The sequence below is a fragment of the Oncorhynchus clarkii genome, chromosome 4 (genome assembly GCF_045791955.1).
Source record: "Oncorhynchus clarkii lewisi isolate Uvic-CL-2024 chromosome 4, UVic_Ocla_1.0, whole genome shotgun sequence".
Classification (NCBI taxonomy): Eukaryota; Metazoa; Chordata; class Actinopteri; order Salmoniformes; family Salmonidae; genus Oncorhynchus; species Oncorhynchus clarkii.
In genome coordinates, this window is record NC_092150.1 from 65,092,474 (window position 1) to 65,117,824 (window position 25,351).

A 25,351-nucleotide genomic window follows, 5' to 3' on the forward strand; every position below is an offset into this window, starting at 1 on the left:
CTGACCATATGACATTCTCCCAATCTTCTTCTGGATCATCCAAATACTCTCAAGCAAACTTCAGACGGGCCTGGACATGTACTTTTTTTTTATTTTTATTTTACCTTTATTTAGCCAGGCAAGTCAATTAAGAACAAATTCTTATTTTCAATGACGGCCTGGGAACAGTGGGTTAACTGCCTGTTCAGGGGCAGAACGACAGATTTGTACCTTGTCAGCTCGGGGGTTTGAACTCGCAACCTTCCGGTTACTAGTCCAACGCTCTAACCACTAGGCTACCCTTAAGCAGGGGGACACGTCTGGCACTGCAGGATTTGAGTCCCTGGCGGCGTAGTGTGTTACTGATGGTAGGCTTTGTTTCTTTGGTCCCAGCTCTCTGCAGGTCATTCACTAGGTCCCCCCGTGTGGTTCTGGGATTTTTGCTCACAGTTCTTGTGATCATTTTGACCCCACGGGGTGAGATCTTGAGTGGAGCCCCAGATCGAGGGAGCTTATCAGTGGTCTTGTATGTCTTCCATTTCCTAATATTTGCTCCCACAGTTGATTTCTTCAAACCAAGCTGCTTACCTATTGCAGATTCAGTCTTCCCATCCTGGTGCAGGTCTACAATTTTGTTTCTGGTGTCCTTTGACAGCTCTTTGGTCTTGGCCAAAGTGGAGTTTGGAGTGTGACTGTTTGAGGTTGTGGACAGGTGTCTTTTATACTGATAACAAGTTCAAATAGGTGCCATTAATACAGGTAACGAGTGGATGACAGAGGAGCCTCTTAAAGAAGAAGTTACAGGTCTGTGAGAGCCAGAAATCTTGCTTGTTTGTTATTGACCAAATACTTATTTTCCACCATAATTTGCAAATAAATTCATTAAAAATCCTACAATACTATTTTTTTTTCTCGTTTCGTCTATCATAGTTGAAGTGTACCTATGATGAAAATTACAGGCCTCTCATCTCTTTAAGTGGGAGAACTTGCACAATTGGTGGCTGACTAAATACTTTTTTGCCCCACTGTATGTTGTGCATCCTCCTCCAGTGTTCTCTCACTGACACGAATGACTGGTTGTGTTGGTGGTCAGGCTTGTTATGTGAGCTGAGCAACAGACAGGCAGCTATTTCAAAGGACCGTTCTAGGAATCTTCCTGACCCTCATTGTCCCTTACATCTCTCCCTTGCTCCAATCTATTCCTTGTCCTCACCTCTCTCTTTTCCTGAAAATATCTCCTCCTCAGGCACATCCATACTGACAGACACACAGGCAGACAGACGACATCTCCCACACATAATTAACAGACATCGTCTAGAGAGTAGGCACACGGTAGAGAGAACCCGCTGCTACGGGGCCATATAAGGTCAGGCCAATCTGAGCTAGTCAGTCACGTTGTCATGGGGACAGGAACCCCATGAGTCATTAAGGTGCAAGCTCTTCTTACACGACCTTACACTACCGTCTCTAAAAGCATTACATTATCTATTCAAATGACATGAACGACCCACTTACTTCTGCAGCATCTTGAATAGACAAATCCCAATGAGCACCACAGATAAGACTGTGGGTACGATGATGATGGCCAGCTTTACTGAGAATAGAGAGGAGAGAGCATGTTAGCCAGCTATGACACAAACAAACATCTGCTGGAAGCAATGTTTTAATGAGATGGGTACCTAGGTCTGCCTGGGAGGGCAACGGCTCAGTGATCTCCTCGTCCCCCACCGGAGGCTTGGGTTTGGTGGGTACCGTCTCCAGGGTGACCTGGGATGACATGTTCACTGAGGGTAAAGAGGGAAAGGGAGAAGAGTAGAGAAAAAAAAGTGGTAGCGAGTGAGCGTTGAACGATCAACAGATGTGCCAATAACATTCAGCAAAATTACAGATCTATCCTACTTCCCCACTTTATAGTAAACGTACTGTAAAACAATAGGTCAGTTCCCTACAGGAGCTGATCTTCCTCACCAAAGCTTCTCTAAAAGGCAGTCATCAATCGCAAATACTGACTCACTGATAACACCATCTTGTCCTGCAGCCAAACCCACTCAACCAGACTGTTACAGTGGGGAGAACAAGTATTTGATACACTGCCGATTTTGCAGGTTTTCCTACTTACAAAGCATGTAGAGGTCTGTATTTTTTTTATCATCGGTACACTTGAACTGTGAGAGACATAATCTAAAACAAAAATCCAGAAAATCACATTGTATGATTTTTAAGTCATTTATTTGCATTTTATTGCATGACATAAGTATTTGATACATCAGAAAAGCAGAACTTAATATTTGGTACAGAAACCTTTGTTTGCAATTACAGAGATCATACGTTTCCTGTAGTTCTTGACCAGGTTTGCACACACTGCAGCAGGGATTTTGGCCCACTCCTCCATATAGACCTTCTCCAGATCCTTCAGGTTTCGGTGCTGTCGCTGGGCAATACAGACTTTCAGCTCCCTCCAAAGATTTTCTATTGGGTTCAGGTCTGGAGACTGGTTAGGCCACTCCAGGACCTTGAGATGCTTCTTACGGAGCCACTCCTTAGTTGCCCTGGCTGTGTGTTTCGGGTGGTTGTCATGCTGGAAGACCCAGCCATGACCCATCTTCAATGCTCTTACTGAGGGAAGGAGGTTGTTGGCCAAGATCTCGCGATACATGGCCCCATCCATCCTCCCCTCAATACGGTGCAGTCGTCCTGTCCCCTTTGCAGAAAAGCATCCCCAAAGAAGGATGTTTCCACCACCATGCTTCACGGTTGGGATGGTGTTATTGGGGCTGTACTCATCCTTCTTCTTCCTCCAAACACAGCGAGTGGAGTTTAGACCAAAAAGCTCTCTTTTTGTCTCATCAGACCACATGACCTTCTCCCATTCCTCCTCTGGATCATCCAGATGGTCATTGGCAAACTTCAGACGGGCCTGGACATGCGCTGGCTTGAGCAGGGGGACCTTGCGTGCGCTGTAGGATTTTAATCCATGACGGCGTAGTGTGTTACTAATGGTTTTCTTTGAGACTGTGGTCCCAGCTCTCTTCAGGTCATTGACCAGGTCCTGACGTGTAGTTCTGGACTGATCCCTCACCTTCCTCATGATCATTGATGCCCCACGAGGTGAGATCTTGCATGGAGCCCCAGACCGAGGGTGATTGGCCGTCATCTTGAACTTCCATTTTCTAATAATTGCGCCAACAGTTGTTGCCTTCTCACCAAGCCACTTGTCTATTGTTCTGTAGCCCATCCCAGCCTTCTGCAGGTCTACAATTTTATCCCTGATATCCTTACACAGCTCTCTGGTCTTGGCCATTGTGGAGAGGTTGGAGTCCGTTTGATTGAGTGTGTGGACAGGTGTCTTTTATACAGGTAACGAGTTCAAACAGGTGCAGTTAATACAGGTAATGAGTGGAGAACAGGAGGGCTTCTTAAAGAAAAACTAACAGGTCTGTGAGAGCCGGAATTCTTGCTGGTTGGTAGGTGATCAAGTACTTATGTCATGCAATAAAATGCAAATTGATTACTTAAAAAATCATACAATGTGGATTTTTGTTTTAGATTCCGTCTCTCACAGTTGAAGTGTACCTATGACAAAAATTACAGACCTCTACATGCTTTGTACGTAGGAAAACCTGCAAAATCATCAGTGTATAAAATACTTCTTCTCCCCACTGTATATTTCTGCTGTAGTCAGGTTAGATGTGGTTAGGATTTGTACCTCTGACATAGTTGCAGCCCAGCAACTCTACTGTCATGGCAATCCTCTGGTGCCAGGTGTGAGGTATGATGCGTAAATAGCGGGCTATGATTGGAGGGTGGAAGGTGTTCCTGGTCTGATGCAGACTGTCCTGGTTCCCCTCAAATACCTGACCGGGAGAAAGGGAGAGACCAAGAGAGAGAGAGGAGAGGGTCAGAGGGACTGGCAAGCATTCTTGTGACTCATGAGTAACAGAAGACATTGATTATGCATATAGGAAGGTCTGTTGTTGTACAATAATGTATAAAGACAGTTAATTATGGAACAATAGACATAACAGGCAATTGAATATGGAAGTCAGATATCAGACAACTGGATTTGGAATACTCACCATGTTCTGTGTTCTATTGTTCTGTGTGTAGGTCCTCCACCGACGACTCTCCTTGTGATCGATCACAAAGCTCATCACATAGTAGTTATAGTCCAACATTGTGGAGCCAGTCGTGATAATTCCTGTAGAACAAAAACAGAGCGCATTTTCTTTCTATTGCTTAACATGTGTCCCCCCCCCCCCCCCCCTTCCCTTTAAATGTTTTATCTCGGTGTCCGAGGCAGTGATGTCACCCATTGGTCAGTCCTGGAATGTACTGGAACTGGGACAGGAGACATCACCTCAGAGAGCAGAACAATCACTGAACCACCACGTGGAAACCGTCACAGTCATTTGCAGCTCCCAGACAGTATGATTGAGCATTTTTGTGGCAGATGAGCACCTGACACTGGGCCAGAACAATATGGCGGCAGACGGGCGACCCGCAACATGTCATTACTCCACATTACACACGGCATTGTGGGGCATATATGGAGACGCAGCACACCTATCATTATAGGAAATGACTGTCATAATTCCAATACAGGATCTCAGACCCTCAAGGTATTGAAAGTAACTATTGGATTGTTGGCTCATGGTTGAAATTGTACTTTTGGTGAACTTTGAGTGTAAGAGTTTCCAATTCATATTTGTTAAATCTAATTTTAATTTGCCACGCGCAGAATACAACAGGTATTCCTTACAGTGAAATGCTTACTTACAAGCCCTTAACCAACAATGTTTTAAGAAGTTAAGAAAATAAATACAATTAAGTGTTAAGTAAAAAAAAAATAGATAAGTAGAAAATACAAAAGTTACAAATAATTAAACAGCAGCAGTTAAATAACAAGTGAGGCAATATACAGGGGATACCAGTACAGAGTCAATGTGCGGGGCCACCGGTTAATTGAGGTAATATGTACATGTAGGTAGAGTTCATTAAAGTGACTATGCATAGATTATAAACAGAGAGTAGCAGAAGTGTAAAAGAGGGGTCTGGGTAGCCCTTTGATTAGCTATTCAGGAGTCTTACGGTTTGGGGGGGTAGAAGCTGTTAAGAAGCCTTTTGGACCTCGACTTGGCGCTCCGGTACCGCTTACTGTGCGGTAGCAGAGAGAACAGTCTATGACTAGGGTGGCTGAAGTCTGACAATTTTTTAGGTCCTTCCTCTGACACCGCCTAATATAGAGGTCTTGGATGGCAGGAAGCTTGGCCCCAGTGATGTACTGTGTCGTAGGCACTACCCTCTGTAGTGCCTTGCGGTCGGAGGCCGAGCAGGTGCTCCCCGGACAGCCCCGTCGATGAGAATGGGGGCATGCTAGGTCCTCCTTTTCCTGTAGTCCACAATCATCTTCTTTGTCTTAATCACGTTGAGGGAGAGGTTGTTGTCCTGGCACCACACGGTCAGGTCTCTGACCTCCCTATAGGCTGTCTCATTGTTGTCCGTGATCAGGCCTACCACTGTTGTGTCATCAAACTTGATGATGGGGTTGGATTCTTGCCTGGCCATGCAGTCATGAGTGAACAGGGAGTACAGGAGCGGACTGGGCACGCATCCCTGAGGGACCTGCATGTTGAGGAGCAGCGTGGTGGATGGGTTGTTCCCTATCTTTACCACCTGGGGGCAGCCCGTCAGGAAGTCCACAATCCAGTTGCAGAGGGAGGTTTTAGTAGCAGGGTCCTTAGCTTAGTGATGAGCTTTGAGGGCACTATGGGGTTGAACGCTGAGCTGTAGTCAAATAATAGCATTCTCACATAGGTGGGGAAGGGCAGTGTGGAGTGCAATAGAGATTGCATCATCTGTGGATCTGTTGGAGTGGTATGCAAATTGGAGTGGGTCTAGGATTTCTGGGACAATGGTGTTGATGTGAGCCATGACCAGCCTTTCAAAGCACTTCATGGCTACAGAAAAATGAGTGCTACAGATCGGTAATCATTTAGGCAGGTTACCTTCGTGTTCTTGGGCACCTGGACTATGGTGGTCTGCTTGAAACAGAGACAGGATGAAAATGTCAATGAAGACACTTGCCTGTTGGTCAGTGCATACTTGGAATACACGTCCTGGTAATCCGTCTGGCCCTGCGGCCTTGTGACCTGTTGAAAGGTCTTACTAACATTGGCTACGGAGAGCGTGATCACACAGTCGTTCGGAACAGCTGGTGCTCTCATGCATGTTTCAGTGTTACTTGCCTCGAAACGAGCATAGAAGTAATTTAGCTCGTCTGGTATGTTCGTGTAACTGGGCAGCTCGTGGCTGTGCTTCACTTTGTTGTCTGTAATAGTTTGCAAGCCCTGCCACATCTGACGAGCGTCGGAGCCGGTGAGGTACGATTCGATCTTAGTCCTGTATTGAAGCTTTGCCTGTTTGATGGTTCGTCGGAGGGCATAGCTGGATTCTTACAGGCTTGCGGGTTAGAACCTTGAAAGCGGCAGCTCAGTGCGGACGTTGCCTGTAATCCATGGCTTCTGGTTGGGGTATGTACGTACAGTCACTGTGGGGACGACGTCATCGATGCACTTATTGATGAAGCCAGTTACTGATGTGGTGTACTCCTCAACGCCATCTGAAGAATCCCAGAACATATTCTGACAACAGAAATCCAATCTACCATAATGTGATTATCAGAAAAGCATGACCGTCTAGGAAAGAAAGGGTTGTATTCCTCAGACTATAGAATCTTATGATTGTTGCACAACAACAATTCTACTATAAAAGTGCTTCCATTTTCAATAGCTCGCATTCCAATCAATACAATGTTCCCCTTAACTCTGAATTTCGGAAACAGCAGACATTCTTCATTGACTGGAACCCAATGTGTTGTAAAGCAGCATGACATTAACTTGTGACTTGCTGATTACACACACACCACGCTCAAAATAAATTGTGTCCGGCATGGTCCTATATTTAAACCAGCCTTTGTAAGTCTCTCTCTTATTTGTAGAGGAGCAATACAGAGGGGCATTCTCTAACGCTCTGTGTGTGTGTGTGTGTGTGTGTGTGGTGCACATGTGCCACGGTTTGGCAGTGGTGAACCGTCCTCCAGAGTTAAATCACGAGACAGACCCCTTTATAAGGATAACTACCCCCTCTAAAACAACCTTAATCCCTTGATCCCATTTCTATCCATCCTCTGCTTTTTCCGACAGATGTGTTCATGTTGCGCCTTAGCCCTTTTACCATCCTCTAGAGGGCTACGAATGAGGGGGGGGGGGGGGGGGGGGGGGGGGGCAGCCAGGCAGGAGAGAGTTAAAACTGAAGGCCTGTTTTTATATTGATGCCACGGAGGGAGGAACTCTACAGCAAAGCTCTGCCATTGATCCTTTATGACTTGGCCAAGAACACCAGGGCTCCTACTTAATTACGGTTAACGGTTACAGTATGCTGAGCACGGAGCAGGCCCAGTAAGAAGGGATTGCCATTCATCAGGACAGAGAGCGTGGCAACGGTGGAAATATGTACCAGTAGGCTACAACCAAATCTCAAAATTCCAACAACAAAAAAACTTAAGCGTCGCCTGGTAACCCAAAGGCATGCTGGGCAAGCAAGACATGCTCTGTAGGGTGTGGAGCCAATATGGGAATCCAAATAAATCTTATCTCACCTGTGATCCTCTTCTTCTCCCCCAGGTCCAGCAGGAGCCACTGCAGGCTGTCGTTCTGGTCTGCAGCCCAGGAGCGGCTCCCTGATCCTGGGTCAGCCTGGGAGCTGTTGGGCGCCCAGTCAGACTGATGACCCATCTCCCCTGCCCTCTTCCACCATGAACTGGCACTCACAGACACTGTCCGCAGCACTGACTGGTTCTTACAGTCTAGAAAACAACAAAGGAAGAGGAAAAAGTAAATAAGTTTAATTCAGGAGAATTATAAGTTAACGGAAATATTTCCACTGTCTCCCTCCAACATGACTGCTTGTTTTTGTTTTTCTGGTTTATTATGTATTATAAGTGATGAAGTTTAAAACCAAATTCAAAGGAGGGGGACTGTATATTGTTCCTCAACTTTGCACCAGCGTTTAATTAACATAAAACGCATGTGGAACCAATAACACAGCCACTCGTGGCGAGCATTGACTCAACAGAAAAATGTACACGTCTTAAAAATCTGCCTCTGTACTCCTAACTGGAGTCACATGTTGTAAATGTTTTAAAAGAGCACAAAGGCAGTGGAGAAGCATTAGGGGAATCTGAGCCCAGCTTTTCTAAACCCCACTTCTTTCTGATGGGAGACATTCTGTCAGAACAGTCACAGGAGCACCTAGTCTGACTAAAGCCCTGTCGACTCCACAACTAACTAAAACCCTATGTAACAACTATGACTAAAGCCCTGTCGACTCCACAACTAACTAAAACCCTATGTAACAACTATGACTAAAGCCCTGTCAACAAGCTAAACCCTTATGCACTAGGACCCGAAGGCAGCTATGACTCCTGTACTCATCACCATTCCAACATAATGAGTGTGTGGACAGAGGACAGTCAATAAGGAGCTAGTCTTGATTAAAGTGCAGGACATCGACGTTCTTGATGAGGTCATGACGCTTCCAGACTAGGGAAAGTATGTCATGGCAGCATTTGTCAGTGTCAGGACATTTGTCAATGTGTCACGTGAACATTGATGCTGTCTAAGTCCATCGGAGAGATCTCTCCACTCAAAAGATAGATTTGTTAAAGGGAGTAGTCCTCGAGGCAATAAACTAACGATCACATATTAAAGGCCAATAGTCCACGAGAAACATAACTGAATTGGAAATGTTTCACATCACAAGTTCTTAGAAACCGGTACCGTTGTCCAGTTACTGAGCGCAAATATGACTAATACATGCAGCCATTACTATGGCAACAACACATCATCAGTAGGGTAAAACTGAATTAATACTTCTGCTCTCTATACTTAACACCAACGGTTCATTTCAAATCTTATTCGTCACGGGCTTCGTAAACAACAGGTGTAGACTAACAGTCAAATGCTGACGGGCCCTTTCCAACAATGCAGAGAGAAAGAAGAGAGAAATAGAAAAGTAGTAATAATGCAAATAAATAGACAATGAGTAACGAGTCGATGTGCAGAGGTACGAGGTAACAACTTGGCTATATACACTGGGTACCAGTACCGAGTCAATGTGCAGAGATATGGGGTAATAACTTGGCTATATACACTGGGTACCAGTACCGAGTCGATGTGCAGAGGTACGAGTAATTGCGGTAGATATGTACATATAACTAGGAGCAAATAGATAATAGTAGAAGCAGCATACGTGAGGAGTCAAAGGGGTTTGTGCAAAAAGGATCGATGCAGTTAGTTAAATAGTTAACCAAATAGCTACCCGGACTAACTATTTAGCAGTCTAATGGCTTGGGGGTAGAAGCTGTTTAGGGTCGTCTGACTCCGCCTGGTATAGAGATCCTGGATGACAGTGTGCTCGGCCCCAGTGAAGTACTGGGTCGTACACACTACCCTCTGTAGCGCCTTGCAGCCAGATGCCAAGCAGTTGCCATACCAAGCAGCGATGCAGCCAGTCAAGATGCTCTCAATGTTGCAGCTGTAGAACTTTGAAGATCTGAGGGCCCGTGCCAAATCTTTTTAGCCATCTAAGGGGGAAGAAGCATTGTCATGCCCTCTTCACGACTGTGTTGGTGTGTGTGGACCATGATAGATACTTATTGATGTAGACACAGAGGAACTTGAAGATGACGCAGCCTATGGGGACGTGCTCAGCCCTCGGTTTCCTGTAGTCCACGATCAGCTCCTTTGTCGTGCTGATGTTGAGGGGAGAGGTTGTTGTCCTGGCACCACACGGCCAGGTCCCCTCCCTATAGGCTGGTCTCATCGTCGTCAGTGATTCGGCCTACCACTGTCGTGTCGTCAGCAAATTTAATGATGGTGTTGGAGTCATGCATAGCCACTTAGTCGTGGGTGAACAGAGAGTACAGGAGGGGACTAAGCACGCACCCCTGAGGGGCCCCAGTGTTGAGGGTTAGCGTGGCGGATGAGTTGTTGCCTATCCTCACCACTCGGGGGAGGCCCGTCAGGAAGTCCAGGATCCAGCTGAAGAGGGAGGTGTTCAGTCCCAGGGTCCTTAGCTTAGTGATGAGCTTGAGTTGAGTTGAGTTTGAGTTTATTTTTACAGGGACAGTGCACATTAATCAACGTTTCAGTAAAAGTGCCGGTTTTAGCCAGCCGGCTAATTTTCAACCGCAGTCCCTGGGCAGGTTATTAAAAACAATTACAATATAGACAATAGCAGTATAGAACAAGCAAGACATAGCAACATAGGACAAGCAAGACATAGCATACAGACAGAGCAACATAGGACAAGCAAGACGTAGCATACAGACAGAGCAACATAAAACAAAAAGCAGCAAGACAAAATTCATAAAAGCAACAAAGTGTTTCCACACCTCACAAGCTACAGACAACATGGAAAGCGGCAACACACAGCTAGGGACCATGTTCACAAATCTGATTGACCTTTAGCCATGTCTTCAAGCATTTTGTGAAAGTGTGATATGTGGTGCAGTTATGTGTGTCTGATGGCAGTGTATTCCAGACATGGGAAGCTCTCACAGAGAATGCAGATTTACTAAAGGTGCTTTTCCTTAGGGGAACTATACAGTCACCTCTCATGGCAGACCTTGTGGATCTGCTGCCATATGTCTGGGTTTTCTGTTTAACAAAAATATTGAGTGGAGGGGGAGCCAGGCCATTAAGGATCTTGAATACAAGACATGCGTCGGTGTATTGCACAAGATTTAGATTTAGCTTAGAGGGCACTATGATGTTGAACGCTGAGCTGTAGTCAATGAAGAGCATTTTCACATAGGTGTTCCTCTTGTCCAGGTGGGAGAGGGAAATGTGGAGTGCAATATAGATTGCATCATCTGTGGATCTGTTGGGGCGGTATGCAAATTGGAGTGGTTCCAGGGTCTCTGGGATGATGTGAATGTGATTATTTGTGGGTGTTCCCTGGAGGCCTGCCTGCCTGCTGTGAGATAGCCAGAGCCTATCTATCCATCTCTCTCCACAGGTAGAGTTGACTGACTGGATGAAACTGTGCCAGATTGCAAACAGCCGTATTAAAATAAACAGACAGGAGATAAGGGGTTCCCATGCTTCCCAAGATAAGATGCGACTACGTTAGCTTTCATTTTTTCCAAATCAAGTAGGTATTTTGCCCATTTTGCACCTGTTGACTGTTAACTATTTCCTTTTTCAACACCTATCAGCAAATTGTCAGAAATGCCAGCGTACTATTTTTCATTTAGTAAGTTGTTTGTAGGCTTTGACAAATTTCTGCCTGATAAATTCAGCACATTTTGTTTGAAATACAAATATTTAAAAGCATAAAATCAGTAGCGAATGAGAACAAAACAAATCTTACCATTAGTGACGAACGTGAAGAGAGCATCGGACAAAGAACCGCTGGAAGAAGAAAAATAAGATTTCCATCAATGGCGGACTTTATTACAATGATGCACTGAGGGCCTGCCATTGTGGAGGAACATCCATTGTGGCCACAAAGGAGCATCCCCACCCTGTTCTCTTCCCAAATCAGCCTTCCCCCAGGACCCAGTGCCTCGTTTCCCCTACCCTTCTACACTCTCTGTGGAGTCTCTTCTCTCCTCGCTGCCTGTAACTAGGGGATTAACATGAACACATTAAGACACCGGGGGTGGTGTGAATTAAAGGGAGCTTGTCGGAAGAATTATCTTTCTCAGCCATCACTCAATATCCTGTCATTTTCACCAGCTTCCTGAATCTTTCTGAACAGTTCAAAAAAGCAGATCTGGTGGTTCAATTATATTTTGGGACGATTACAGAGGTGTGTCAAACTACAAAAAGATAAAACCCTTTAATGTAGGTAATACATTTCACCTGAGTGTCAAAATAATCAAAGTATCTCAGTCAAAACGTAACTGATCCTGCTACAACGTGGATACAGTACGAACAACACAGGTATCCATCGTGATTTGACATCATCCAAATTCATATTACAAACAAGATATTGATCTTTTCTTCCAGAGACAAAGACTTACATCTTCTGGAGGTGGGATGGGGCTCGAGTGAAAGCGATGTTTTTCCTTCCAGAATTTCATGTCCAAATCCAGCAGAATCCAACGGGAAAATGTCAAACTTGCCTTAACAGCGTCCAATACTTTCTGCATTTCATTCATACCACCTTAAGTTGGAGTGTTGCAGTTAACAGTGGGTTCTGACAACCCAAGTACTCACCCCTTTTAGCAAAGGCCAAGCATTTGGAGAATTAGCCTTGTACATTTACAAAGGAGCAGCACTATGCTTTATGTAGATCTGATGACATAGCACTTTTTAAGGGAAATCCAAATACTCAAGGTCTATAAGGAGGTGTGTATTCAATTCAGCAGTGCATGTATAGCCAGTGAATCCAACGAAGCATTAAGAAAGTGATTGCTTGATGAGCAGCGTTCAACGATACGTGTAAACCTAACACACACATTTCAAAATGTCTCCATTTGAATTGCCAACATAGCTTTAATGCATTCACATAGCTATAGGCCTTAGGGCTCTGAAGTCAATTTGTGATATCCATGACTTTTCAGGTCATCTTTGCATGTATTACTTCTAAATGACAGAAACCTGTGCCCAACTGAATATATTACCGACAGCTTAAGTGATGGCCAATATTATTCTCTCCTCGGCCACCTCAGACCTCCATCACACATCTCGGTGATTGCCATAGGCCATACTGAGTGTCTCTGACGTTAGCGAGGAGCTGGCTAATCTTATCGCTGAAACAGTGCAGGAATGCAAGCCCGCTAGCCCTGCCTGATGAATCCTGTTTTGACTGAGGTAAACTATCCAAGGTCAGGGGCAGTGAGCAAGTGCCATTTATTTAACTCTCATAGCAGAGATGACACAGAACATGAGGTGTCCCATCATGCAACCACTTCTTTCAGAATCTTACAACGAGCTATCCTAAGCCAGTAGATAATGTTTTTGGATACCAATTGGTACCTCTGCTTAGGCTGAATTTACACAGGCAGCCCAATTCTGATCATGTTTGACCAATCACATCAGATCATTTCACATCAGATCTTTTTCACAGATCAGAATTGGGCTGCCTATCTAAAGAGCAGCCTTAGTAGTAGCCTTCAGTGCTGTTAAGGGCAACATATGATGCCTGACATTCACATCTACTGCTGTTGTACTGCCCGCCCTCTTAATCATGGCATGTCATTCCGCAGTACTCACTCTTTGGACTGGATCCCATTGGCTCGGGTGGCGGGGTAGTGACTCAGGCCTTTTTGGGTCTCCACGGATACCCAGCCTCCTAACTCATCCAGGATAACCCCGGCATGGACCGCAGCCTTACACAGCACAGACGTCTGAAAGCAGAGAGATATGAGATGACACAGACAGTCAGCACAGATAACCACGACGAAACGCAGTGAGAAGAGTGAAACTTCGCACACTGGTAACGAAAGTCTGACCGTGAGCTAGCCAAAAACCACTACCACACAGAAATACTACGCATGGCAAAAACCATTTCATCAAGACAGTGTAGGTCACGGAACATACACATTTAAACATGGACAGCCTAAGTGAAAAGGCTTGCACCACGGCTTCTATCAGCACATCTCTGTTCATTACAATGCACCATCCCTCCATCCGAGGTTCCCCTTTACGGGGACTGGCCCCGCCCCATGATAGACGGCGTGTACGCAATGCCGCACCCCATCATTCATCTGTGTCAGCAATGGGAGCACAGGCATCTCAACACAAATGAAAGAGGCAATCTCATGACATGGAGCCACAGTCGACTCTAATCTTATTTAAGGTCCATGCATTCTCAATTACGCCATACTTAACTTAAGCATGGGAAAAAAGGCACATTGTGATTGCGTTCTAGGGGCGACAATGACGGTAATTGTAGCTATAGGAGGAATGTCAAACATATTTCTCGGTGATGAGTTACTTAGAAAAGCAGTACCTTGTCACAGAACATAGCTCTGGAATAGCTAGCTGCCTACCGCTCAGTGAATGACCCACCCTGCTGCTGAAATGAAAGACTGGGACAGGTAGGAATGACCTCAGAGATAAGAGTATAAAACGTGCATTTTCTCCAAACAGACAGGATTGATGATTTACAATTGACGACTTACAATTAACATGGCAATCACTGGAGCGCTTTAAAAATGTATCCGAGCTCTGCTGATAACATTCTCCATTAGGGTCCATCAAGGATCAATTGAAACAAGCACTCAAACACATTAATACAGACCCCCAAAAAATGAGTTACTGAAAACATATTTGTATTCAAATGTAAAAAATAAATATATATAATAACTAACTTTAACATGGGGACAAGGTGAAAGCTCTGTGCTAAAATCAGTTTCGGCTCATTTCAGCCTGCAGCAATTTCCTCCCTTTCCATGTAAAAAGCCATTACAGACAGGCTAGATTCCAGACAGGCTGGTCTGGCAACTAGGTGTTCACTGAGCACATATTCCATGCTGGGTGGGAGGGATGGGAGGGAGGGCTGCTGCTCCCATAACAGGACCAGTGGCTGGGACCCTGAGGACCTGCTTTACAGAGTCTCTTATCTGGAATAACAGCTGCTCTGGGGACAGATTTAACTGCCTCGTGAGTATTACCCTGATCTTTTATATACTGCAGGGCAAGACAGCGTAAATACAGATAACCCTGTCCTGCTGCCCGTCCGTCTGGCTGCCGATAGATAGAGCAGATGGATAGGCTCTGGTAGTTTGTATATTAGATCATGGCCCCAGTCAGTTATGTCTAGAGACTAATCATGGACTGGTGCTAGAGCAAGGCTGGGTTCAAGGTTGCTGCTGTTACTAGGAGAGGCATAGACTAGATAATGGCTTTAACACTTCAGCCAAGGACTGTCTGGTTCTAACTGAGACTGGCTATGTGTCCTGCCTCAGTTAACCTTCTCGTCTATACCTCTGCTGACTACTCTATTTCAGAGAAGCATTTACCATTTTAGCAGCGCGGGGGGGTTAATAACACACAGTAGAAGAGGAACCATCAACAGTTACTTACTTCCCCACTGTCAATACCCAAGGGTCATATTCACTAACTAAAGAGACAAATGACCTTTCAACAAACAGAACATATTGCGAAATGATTCATTTACTACAGTGCTTCTTCACACGGAATGGCGACATATGGTGTGATAACCACGTTAATTACCTATATGCAGTGTATCAAAACAATGTGAATGGTTACACCAAATATACTCTGAGGAGCCATTAATGCAACAGACCGCCCAGAACAGGTACAAACGGTTGCGTTAGTCTAAATGCTAATGAGCGTGTCTATTGAATGGGTGCAGTGGACAGAGAAAACAACTTCTGTTCCACAGGCTTTATCTCGTAATCTAGGCCCTCCACCAAACCCTCCCTATACAATAGCCAACGTGGACTAATCGATCGCTCTGGAGACGAGCTCTATGGTTCAGTCCCTCGGCCCTCGACCCCTCATGCTTCTTCCCAGCAGCAGACGGTGGAACGTTGTTGTTGTGCTCCAGCAGCCTATTGTTGTGGGGCTTGAGCTCCCTGCTGGGCTTCCTAAGCCTGAAGCTGTCTGTCACATTGTCACACTGACCTCTGGCCACTCAGTAGCCCTGATCACGCCCAAGAGAGAGCTGACCCTCAGGAGCCCGAGAAAGCCCCTCTCTTTTTAGATACACCAGCCAAGGCAGGGGTGGACAGGGCAGGAGGACCACAACTGGGGTTGATCCCCTCCAGGGGGCCCACATGAAAGGTTTCCCAGAGCCCCATAGAGATCATATAATTGATTTTATATGTCCTGAGCCCATAGGTGGGAGGGCTGGTAAAACTACGGTTCTGAAGTGACTCTGGACATCAGTGACCAGAACTTTCTCACAGTGCTTAGTTCTTAAGTCTGTGTGTGTTTGGCTGTTTACCTTAGTATTACACATCTTATGGTATTACTATATAGCTACTATTTCCAGGTATTACACTGAAAGGTGGCAAATCTCTAGCTCTAAATATGTGTAAGGAGCCCAAAGCGTTCTACAGTACAAGACCTCTAAGCCAGTTAGACACAAATACTTTTTGTTTGGTTTTACAGTTGCCTTGCTTCTGTGGTTTGACTGACCTGTGATGCAACCTACTAAACAGCAAAACCCAGCGCTGCTGCTGAGGAAAAATGCACGGCAGTTACATAAACAGAATACCCATCCAGTATACCTCCACAACCTCTGTGTGTGTGTGTGTGTGTGTGTGTGTTGGGGGAGGGTGGTGGGGGTTTATCACGGGAACAAAGGGCCCCCCCCCCCCCGTATGAACCCTGAGGTAGAAATGACACAACAAGCACCCTCGGGCAACACAGCAGTGTCCCAACAAATCATAACCACTTGCACAGCAGGAGCCAGACAAAAGCACCAGCAACAACTGGTTAGCCTGGGGCCAACTCCTCATATCCAGCTTTTGGTGTGTCTGTTTCTCTGGCTAACAAGGGCCCATTCAGTAAACCTACTACTACTCGAAGCACCTGTGGGCAGAGGACGGTGGTGGTCTAAGTGGCGCCTCTGAACAGTTTAGTTCCTCTGACACAAGACAGGACAGGCTAATGTAATGAAGAGTAAACAAACAAGTGCATGGCTGACTGGCTGCTTCAGGGGACTAGAACCTGTCAGGGCCACACTGCTGCCAAGGCTTCGAATAACGAATCCAATGTCTGTGGTTACACTTTCCCCAGGGAGGAGGCAGAGAGCAAACAGCATTTGTCTGCATTTAGAAACCTGGGAACATACAGTAAAAAAAGCATGCAGTAGGCTACCCTTGAGGACAGTAGTAGAATTATACTGACATGTCTGTAACCCTGGGAAATATCCCCGGATATGTCGCCCGCCACTGCTTTGCATCCTGCCGGACAGTACTTCCTGTGGGGGTAGACAACAACAGACACACCAGAGACACCAACATTACAAGTGAGTAAGTGGACAAAAATTGACTTAAATGGAGACGTATAAGATACTGGAATCTAAATTGTATAAATATTTCAGAATATTGAGGAAATGAGAAGCCCATCTTTGACTAGCTGATGGGTAACAAGGTGTAATATTTTCCATTAAGGTTCATGATCAATCTAGTCATCTATTGCCATTACAGTTCATCAAGGACACAAAGGAAGACATCTGACTGGTCGTCGACACACACCCCTACGTACGAAACACCCTTACCTGTACTTTAAGTCGGAGAAATGGCTGCCTTTGTCTAAACATGTCAGCAGATCTGAGGGGGGGGGGGGACAGGAGAGGGAAGAGATACAATGAGAGCTAAAAATATAAATCTGACCAGAGGCTTCAGAGTAGAGCAGACAGAGGAAACCAGCCCTGTGGAGCAGAAGGGACCATAACAGGACACGATTAGAACAACAGGGTGAAGACCCTGGTTCCTTCCCTCCCTCTGGGATAAAGATTCATGTACACACACCTCTTACATGCTGACCAAACCGGCCATGTTGCAAGCGTTGCAAAATAAATGTACACCTACATATTATTCAATAATTTCATCCAAACTGCTCGCACGCGTCTGCCTAGCCAGGCCCAAAAATATAACTTCTATTTTAGACACTTGATGCGAGAAGTCCCACTTCTCGCATCTCCTCATTGGTTTTGAAGAGCATATGCCCACGTAGGTGATTGAAAGATGAAAAAAGTCCACACTCATGTCCAGTTGGTGGCGGTAACACACCTTAAAGTTGGCAGGCCAACTGCCATATAAAATCCACAGACGAAGGATCAACGAGGAGAGACTAGGTTTCCCTGTTTTATATGTGGATTAATTGTCGGAGTAGAGAACACACAATTGTGTATAACTCAAAATGGGTCAAAAGTCTACAAAGATACAGCAACAAAAAAATGGACCATATAGATTTCAGGTAAAATAAACAACCCGATGTTTATCTTCCAGGACAAATGAGCTAGCAACAGCAAGCTAGCTGAATGTTTCATGTGTGTTTCGACCTGCCCCCACGGTTGGTATTGGTATTTGTATTTTAACCTCTTAGATCTCTAGGGGCGCTATTTCATTTTTGGATAAAAAACGTTCCCGTTTTAAGCGCGATATTTTGTCACGAAAAGATGCTCGACTATGCATTTTTTACAGTTTTGGAAAGAAAACACTCTGAAGTTTCAGAATCTGCAAAGATTTTGTCTGTAAGTGCCCCAGAACTCATTCTACAGGCGAAACCAAGATGATGCATCAACCAGGAATTAGCAGAATTTCTGAAGCTCTGTTTTCCATTGTCTCCTTATATGGCTGTGATTGCGCAAGGAATGAGCCTACACTTTCTGTCGTTCGCCCAAGGTCTTAGCAGCATTGTGACGTATTTGTAGGCATATCATTGGAAGATTGACCATAAGAGACTACATTTTCCAAGTGTCCGCCTGGTGTCCTGCGTCGAATTCGGTGCGCAATTGCCAGCTGCTTCTACTTTACCATTTGATTCAGGGGAGAAAGCATGTGTCCAAGAACGATGTATCAATGAAGAGATATGTGAAAAACACCTTGATGATTGATTCTAAACAACGTTTGCCATGTTTTCAGTCGATATTATGGAGTTAATTTGGAAAAAAGTTCGCGTTTTGAGGACTGAATTTTCTGGGTTTTTTTGGTAGCCAAATGTGATGTATAAAACGGAGCTATTTCTAATACACAAAGAATCTTTTTGGAAAAACTGAGCATCTGCTATCCAACTGAGAGTATCCTCATTGAAAACATCAGAAGTTCTTCAAAGGTAAATGATTTTATTTGAAGGCTTTTATGTTTTTGTTGAAATGTTGCGTGCTGGATGCTAACGCTAATGCTAACGCTAAATCCTTTGTTTGCTAGCTACTGTTACACAAATTATTGTTTTCCTATGGTTGAGAAGCATATTTTGAAAATCTGAGATGACAGTTTTGTTTACAAAAGGCTAAGCTTGCGAGATGGCATATTTATTTCATTTCATTTGCGATTTTCATGAATAGTTAACGTTGCGTTATGGTAATGAGCTTGAGGCTGTAGTCACGATACCGGATCCGGGTTTGGGAGATCAGAGAGGTTAACCAGCGTCATAAACACGTCTGGTGGGGATAGACAAAATCAACATGCGCATGATGGCGGACACACGCACAGAGACGGTTTGGTCAGCATGTTATCCACCAACGGTCATCTACATTATGCTTCGGATAACAACGGTGGAAACAGGGATATCCATCAAAACCAGTTTGCAAACTGACACCTATAATCTCCTGGATCAGCACACTGTGTGAAATGTGTGCCTCATTCAACTTGGCCTGACTGACAGCGGTCTACGCTGTGTTTGGAAACGATGCCTGTAGAAACAACCCCAAGTTCACCCTGCGCAGAGAAACGAAGAGGAAAGGCAAGCCGTGGCATGTGGCAAAGCTGATTGGTTTACCGGGAGCACTGTCTGTCCGGTAAACCAAGAGGGACGGAACAGGACACAGGTGCAACATTCAGACTCTGGTGTTCAATACTAAAACAGCATAACCGTTAGTTTAGGAAGAAGAGCTTCAAACCTCTGTTGTCCCCGGTGGAGTAGGAGAGAAGAAACCCTCGGCCGGAGTTGTGACGCCCGCTGCGGAACTGTACGATGACCTCATTGGAGTCTGTGTGCATCTCTCTGGGGTAGGACTTCAGGCTGCCACAGAATGTCCCATACACTGCAACCGGAGAGAATGGCAGGTTTATCAAAACAACCAATGACCTGCATTAATCTGAATTTTGACAGCAATGTGACCTTATTTCATATTCCAAATTACCAACACAAGACGGTGCCACCAGTGTTCTCCCTAAGTGCCGGCCAAACAGCCGGTAACAGACTCAATTTTCGGCCTGCTACTTTTCCCACTTCATAAATTAACTAGGATACTTTTCATTTAAAAGTACGCTAGTACGCTTGTCAGAAAAGTCTGTATAGCCCTCTCCCGCTAGAATGAACGATATGCCTTGTCATATTTTGATAAGTGAGCGATGACAGAGAAACTGCTGGTTTGTCAGTCTCCTGGCTGTCTTTCCTCCTCCGCACCGGTGTACATTTTGATAAGTGAGCGATGACAGAGAAACTGCTGGTTCGTCAGTCTCCTGGCTGTCTTTCCTCCTCCGCACCGGTGTACATTTTGATAAGTGAGCGATGACAGAGAAACTGCTGGTTCGTCAGTCTCCTGGCTGTCTTTCCTCCTCCGCACCGGTGTACATTTTGATAAGTGAGCGATGACAGAGAAACTGCTGGTTCGTCAGTCTCCTGGCTGTCTTTCCTCCTCCGCACCGGTGTACATTTTGATAAGTGAGCGATGACAGAGAAACTGCTGGTTCGTCAGTCTCCTGGCTGTCTTTCCTCCTCCGCACCGGTGTACATTTTGATAAGTGAGCGATGACAGAGAAACTGCTGGTTCGTCAGTCTCCTGGCTGTCTTTCCTCCTCCGCACCGGTGTACATTTTGATAAGTGAGCGATGACAGAGAAACTGCTGGTTTGTCAGTCTCCTGGCTGTCTTTCCTCCTCCGCACCGGTGTACATTTTGATAAGTGAGCGATGACAGAGAAACTGCTGGTTTGTCAGTCTCCTGGCTGTCTTTCCTCCTCCGCACCGGTGTACATTTTGATAAGTGAGCGATGACAGAGAAACTGCTGGTTCGTCAGTCTCCTGGCTGTCTTTCCTCCTCCGCACCGGTGTACATTTTGTGCGCCGTGGTTGGTTGCAGTAAAATGTATTTTCAGGATGCTTCTTTATCGTCTCCTGTGCGTGAATTTACACGTCCTATGTAAGTGGTATCTTAGCCTAATTATTGTTTTGTGGCACCTTCATGTGTTTTCTTTCACATGTTTCATATAGCCAGCCACAGAGACGCGGTGCACAGGCTACTTACAAACCATGTGTTTGATGCATGTGAGACCATTCCACTTATTCCGCTCCAGCCATCATCATGAGCCTGTCCTCCCCATTTAAGGTGCCACCAATCTCCTGTTGTGGACTGGGGAGCTAACAGCAGCCCAGACAGCTCTTGCAAGGAATGAATAAGCGGAGCAGGCACTTTGATCTTAGCACTATAAAAGGGGGCTGCACTGACAGACTTGATCCTCTCACTCATGTGAGACACATTTGACAGAAGTAACAAAAATTCTCGTACCGAACTGTGTTTTAAAAAAATATATATTTAAAAAAGTACACATTTCAGTATACCGTGAAACTACTCAAGAGAACAGGTTTAATGTTCTCTTTCTTAGAAAATAGTCCTGATCATATAGGACTAGACAATATCCAAAACTATTAACAAAAACACTGAATTCATACAGTACATTTTCAGTCATTTTAATTGTCTTTCTACTCAACTCTTCTACCAATGTTGGAGGTAAAATAGTTGAGTTGTGTATTTCAGAAGGAATCAAGGCATTAGAATGTAACAGGCCACCAAAATAGAGCAAATAATTGCATATTATCGGAAAACCCCGACACCATATGAGGTCACAGACAAGGTCTGACCTGCTATCTACAGGGTCCCCCCTCCCACTGGGACTGTTTGTCCCTCCAGACCTCACTAACGGGCGCTCTATTTTCAGCCCCAACAAGCCAAGCCACATCATGTCATCTAAACCGCTCTTCCTCTCCCTTTCACACAGGAGGGAAAAAAAGCTTCCCTTTTGTCAACGACAGGAATCTCACTGTACATAATTTGCAGGGCAGACAAAGAGATGTGAGAGAGAGATGCCCAGGCCAACCTAGTGCCCAGGGCCCTTTCCAATGAGAGGGAACTCAGCCAGTGCTGGTTGTTCTTGGTCTCCATGGCCTTTGTGGCTTTTCTTTCACCTGACGGCCATGAGACACGATGCCTCCACCAGTCAGCGCCATGGAAGCCACAGCCTCTGGGGTGGAAATCACTATATCCACCGACTCACGGTACTACACGTCAACAACACCAAGGGATTTCACGATGAACAAATACATTCCTCAACCCTATTGTCCTACGGAACATTAGAAGGGTCATATAAGAAAAAGTGTCAAAAGAACTGTGAAAATACCACTTTCAAGGTCAGGACACGATTTCCTGTTAGAAAAGTATGACCCGGGAATGGGATACTGTAAACAACACTAATTCCTATGGATATTTATGCGCAACACACGTTGTGAAACCTGGTCGGTAATGGAATGCTTCCACCAGGAAGCTGTTGAGGGGAGAAGCCAAGGCATGCAGTGTTTCACCACTGAGATTCCCAAGGGCCCTTGACACCCTGGCCTCTGTACTGGTAAACTCAGCCGTGGGCGAGTTGCAACATGGGCATGATAATCATTCACTGCATTAAGATGGATCTGGCAGCTCAACATTACCCTCAGCCCATACCCTGCTCTTCTCCCCAGCCTGCTCATTCTTACTCGCAGTGGCAGGCTGAAGGAGAGACTTCCTGCTCATTCTTACTCGCAGTAGCAGGCTGAAGGAGAAACTTCCTGGCACAGTGCTGCATGACAAATGCTTCTGTGTGGGGCTCCGCTAACAGCCGGCAGACGTTTCATTGCTCGTCAGATATACCGTGACTAATTGTCAGGTGAGGTGGCGGTTGCGTCTCACATGTTGTAGACACTTGCGTCACTATTTCCTTAGATGTGTTCAATACAAAATTGATCGACTTCTAACAAAATGTAGGACAATCAAAGTAAAGAAATTGGAATGAAGATTACATGGAGGGTCAAGGTTCACAATGTCTTACTGTACAAGTCAGTTAAGAGCACACCGTCTGTAAGGTCTGTCTATTCAACTCAAACATTCTACATATCTGCTGCAAAGCCCTGAGCATTTATTCTCGTTAGTCCATATAATGGAAAGAACAGCAATAAAACTGAAGCGAAACGAGAGTCCATTACTTGAAGTTCAGTCAATCCGGAAAATGTCAAGAACTTTGAAAGTTTCTTCAAGTGCAGTCGCAAAAACCCTCAAGCACTATGATGAAACTGGCTCTCATGAGGACCGCCACAGGAATGGAAGACCCAGAGTTACCTCTGCAGCAGAGGATAAGTTCATTAGTGTTAACAGCCTCAGACAATTGGGATTTAACTGCACCTCAGATTGCAGCCCAAATAAATGCTTCAAAGTTCAAGTAACAGACATCTCCACATTAACAGACAGCGACTCCGCAAATCATTCTTGGTTCCAACCGCTGTGTCTTTGTGAGACGCAGAGTAGGTGAACGGATGATCTCCGCATGCGTGGTTCCCACCATGAAGCATGGAGGTGGGGGTGTTTTGCTGGTGACACTGTCTGTGATTTATTTAGAATTCAAGGCACACTTAACCAGCGTGGCTACCACAGCATTCTGCAGCGATACGCCATCCCATCTGGTTGCGCTTAGTGGGATTTTCAACAGGACAATGACCCAAAACACAACTCCAGGCTGTGTAGGGGCTATTTAACGAAGAAGGAGAGTGATGAGTGCTGCATCAGATGACCTGGACTCCACAATCACCAGACCTCAACCCAATTTAAATGGTTTGGGACAAGTTGGACCACAGAGTGGAGGAAAAGCAGACCAGTGCTCAGCATGTGAGAACTCCTTCAAGACTGTTGGAAAAGCTTTCCAGGTGACTACCTCATGAAGCTGGTTGAAAGAATGTCAAGAGTGTGCAAAGCTGTCATCGAGGCAATGGGTGGCTACTTTGAAGAATCTCAAATATATTTTGATTTTGTTGATCACTTTTTTGGTTAGTACATGGTACCATGTGTGTTATTTCATAGTTTTGATATCTTCACTATTCTTCTATAATGTAGAAAATAGTCCAAATAAAGAAAAACCCTTGAACGAGTAGGTGTCCAAACTTTTGACTGGTAGTGTATATTCAAACCCTATCAAAGCACAGAGATCAAGTTTATAGAGACTTTAATAGAATAGTCGGTGGGCTTGAATTCTCGGACCAGCAGGATCATCCCCACCGCCCTCTTTGTTGTAGTTGCGAACAGCCTCAGAGACATCCGCGCCCTCCTCCAGCTCTCTATATAAATAGTCAAATCTCCCACAAGAACTCTGTCCTTGGCTACGTTATTAGGGATCCGCAGTCTGACATGTGCTTTTCATCTGTGGGGGAGGAACGTTGTGAAGACTGTTCTGTGTAAAACCACCACTACCACAGCTAGCTAGCTAGGTCATACATCAACTCATAGACCCAGTGACAATAGCCAAGGCCAAGAAGGTTGACTCAGACTCACCATGTTCTCCCCCGTAGCCCCCCTTGAGGACCTTGACGTAGTCCGACTGGCAGTCCCGTGCCTCCACGTCGAGGTCACCGAACATGATGACTAGGCTGTTGCCCTCTGGCACCTGGATCTTCCACTCACACCAGGTATTGTTGGGGTAGGTGCCCGGGTAGCTCTTAGAGGAGAGGACACCGCTCTCTGGGCCCAGCACTGAGTGGCCACAACCGTCATCTGGACAAAACCATAGGAGAGAAGTCGAGTTAGATTAGGATGAAGCTCAGTCTCTACTTTGTTGTTGTATTTCAGCTACATCGCTGAAGACCTGTTAGACCATGATATGAGGAATGTGTGATGGTGGAGCTAGGTGGAGAGAAACCAATAAGGTGCAAAGTGCTCTGTCATCTGGAAGGCAAATAAGATTTTTTTTTGTAAGACAATCAACATTGTACATTCAGGGCTCAACTTTCACTTCACAACCAGTAAAGACGACATTTATCAGTCTGCTTGACAACATTACTAATGTCGGCAGCAGGTCTACAAAGAGAACATGCCAGTACATATAAAAACAATCACTCATGGTAAGTAAACATTGTGTGAGGGAGACAAGTCAAGACATGCCAAACATACTGTAAAATGTTGCATTGTGTCAGTCAAATACAACGCCTAATGAGAGCTATTTGAAGTCATAATTACATCAATCACAGTGAGTCATAATGAACCAATGTCTCATGAGCCAATATCTTCTCCTTAGACAGACAAGTCAAAACAAACAGGAGTTACTTCACAGAAATACCTGCTGCATCTCTGCTTAGGAACGCACAGCATAACACTGACACACAACCTCCAAGAAAGGCAATGCTTTCTCCCAGGAGATCCCCATTGGGTGAAAGAAGAGGTGGGGTGTTTGACTGTCTGAGACGCTCAGCTGCTGGGGCCAGACCAGATCCAGGCTCCTGCAGGTGTGGGGCTGCCCTATGGCCATGTGTGTGTCAGTGGATCCCACGCCTTGGAGCCCTGGTGACACAGTGGCCCCTGTTTACAGGGTGGTTAATCCACTGTCCCCCAGGGTGTGGCATTAACACCTGTGACAGCACTAACAGG

The 25,351-nt window shown here is 45.3% G+C and overlaps 1 protein-coding gene across 1 annotated transcript in view; it reads right to left on the reverse strand.

Annotated features, from left to right (window-relative positions):
• The window catches only part of LOC139407141 (discoidin, CUB and LCCL domain-containing protein 1-like), a 41,681-nt gene that overhangs the window by 10,188 nt on the left and 6,142 nt on the right, over positions 1 to 25,351 (reverse strand). The window contains exons 2-12 of the mRNA XM_071150590.1: positions 24,263 to 24,481; positions 19,591 to 19,734; positions 17,245 to 17,296; positions 16,872 to 16,944; positions 13,263 to 13,396; positions 11,413 to 11,453; positions 7,637 to 7,843; positions 4,056 to 4,177; positions 3,686 to 3,833; positions 1,659 to 1,763; positions 1,495 to 1,573 (exon numbers count right to left, since the gene is read on the reverse strand). Of these exons, the coding sequence (XP_071006691.1) occupies positions 1,495 to 1,573; positions 1,659 to 1,763; positions 3,686 to 3,833; positions 4,056 to 4,177; positions 7,637 to 7,843; positions 11,413 to 11,453; positions 13,263 to 13,396; positions 16,872 to 16,944; positions 17,245 to 17,296; positions 19,591 to 19,734; positions 24,263 to 24,481 (1,324 nt within the window). The remainder of the gene's footprint in view (positions 1 to 1,494; positions 1,574 to 1,658; positions 1,764 to 3,685; positions 3,834 to 4,055; positions 4,178 to 7,636; positions 7,844 to 11,412; positions 11,454 to 13,262; positions 13,397 to 16,871; positions 16,945 to 17,244; positions 17,297 to 19,590; positions 19,735 to 24,262; positions 24,482 to 25,351) is intronic.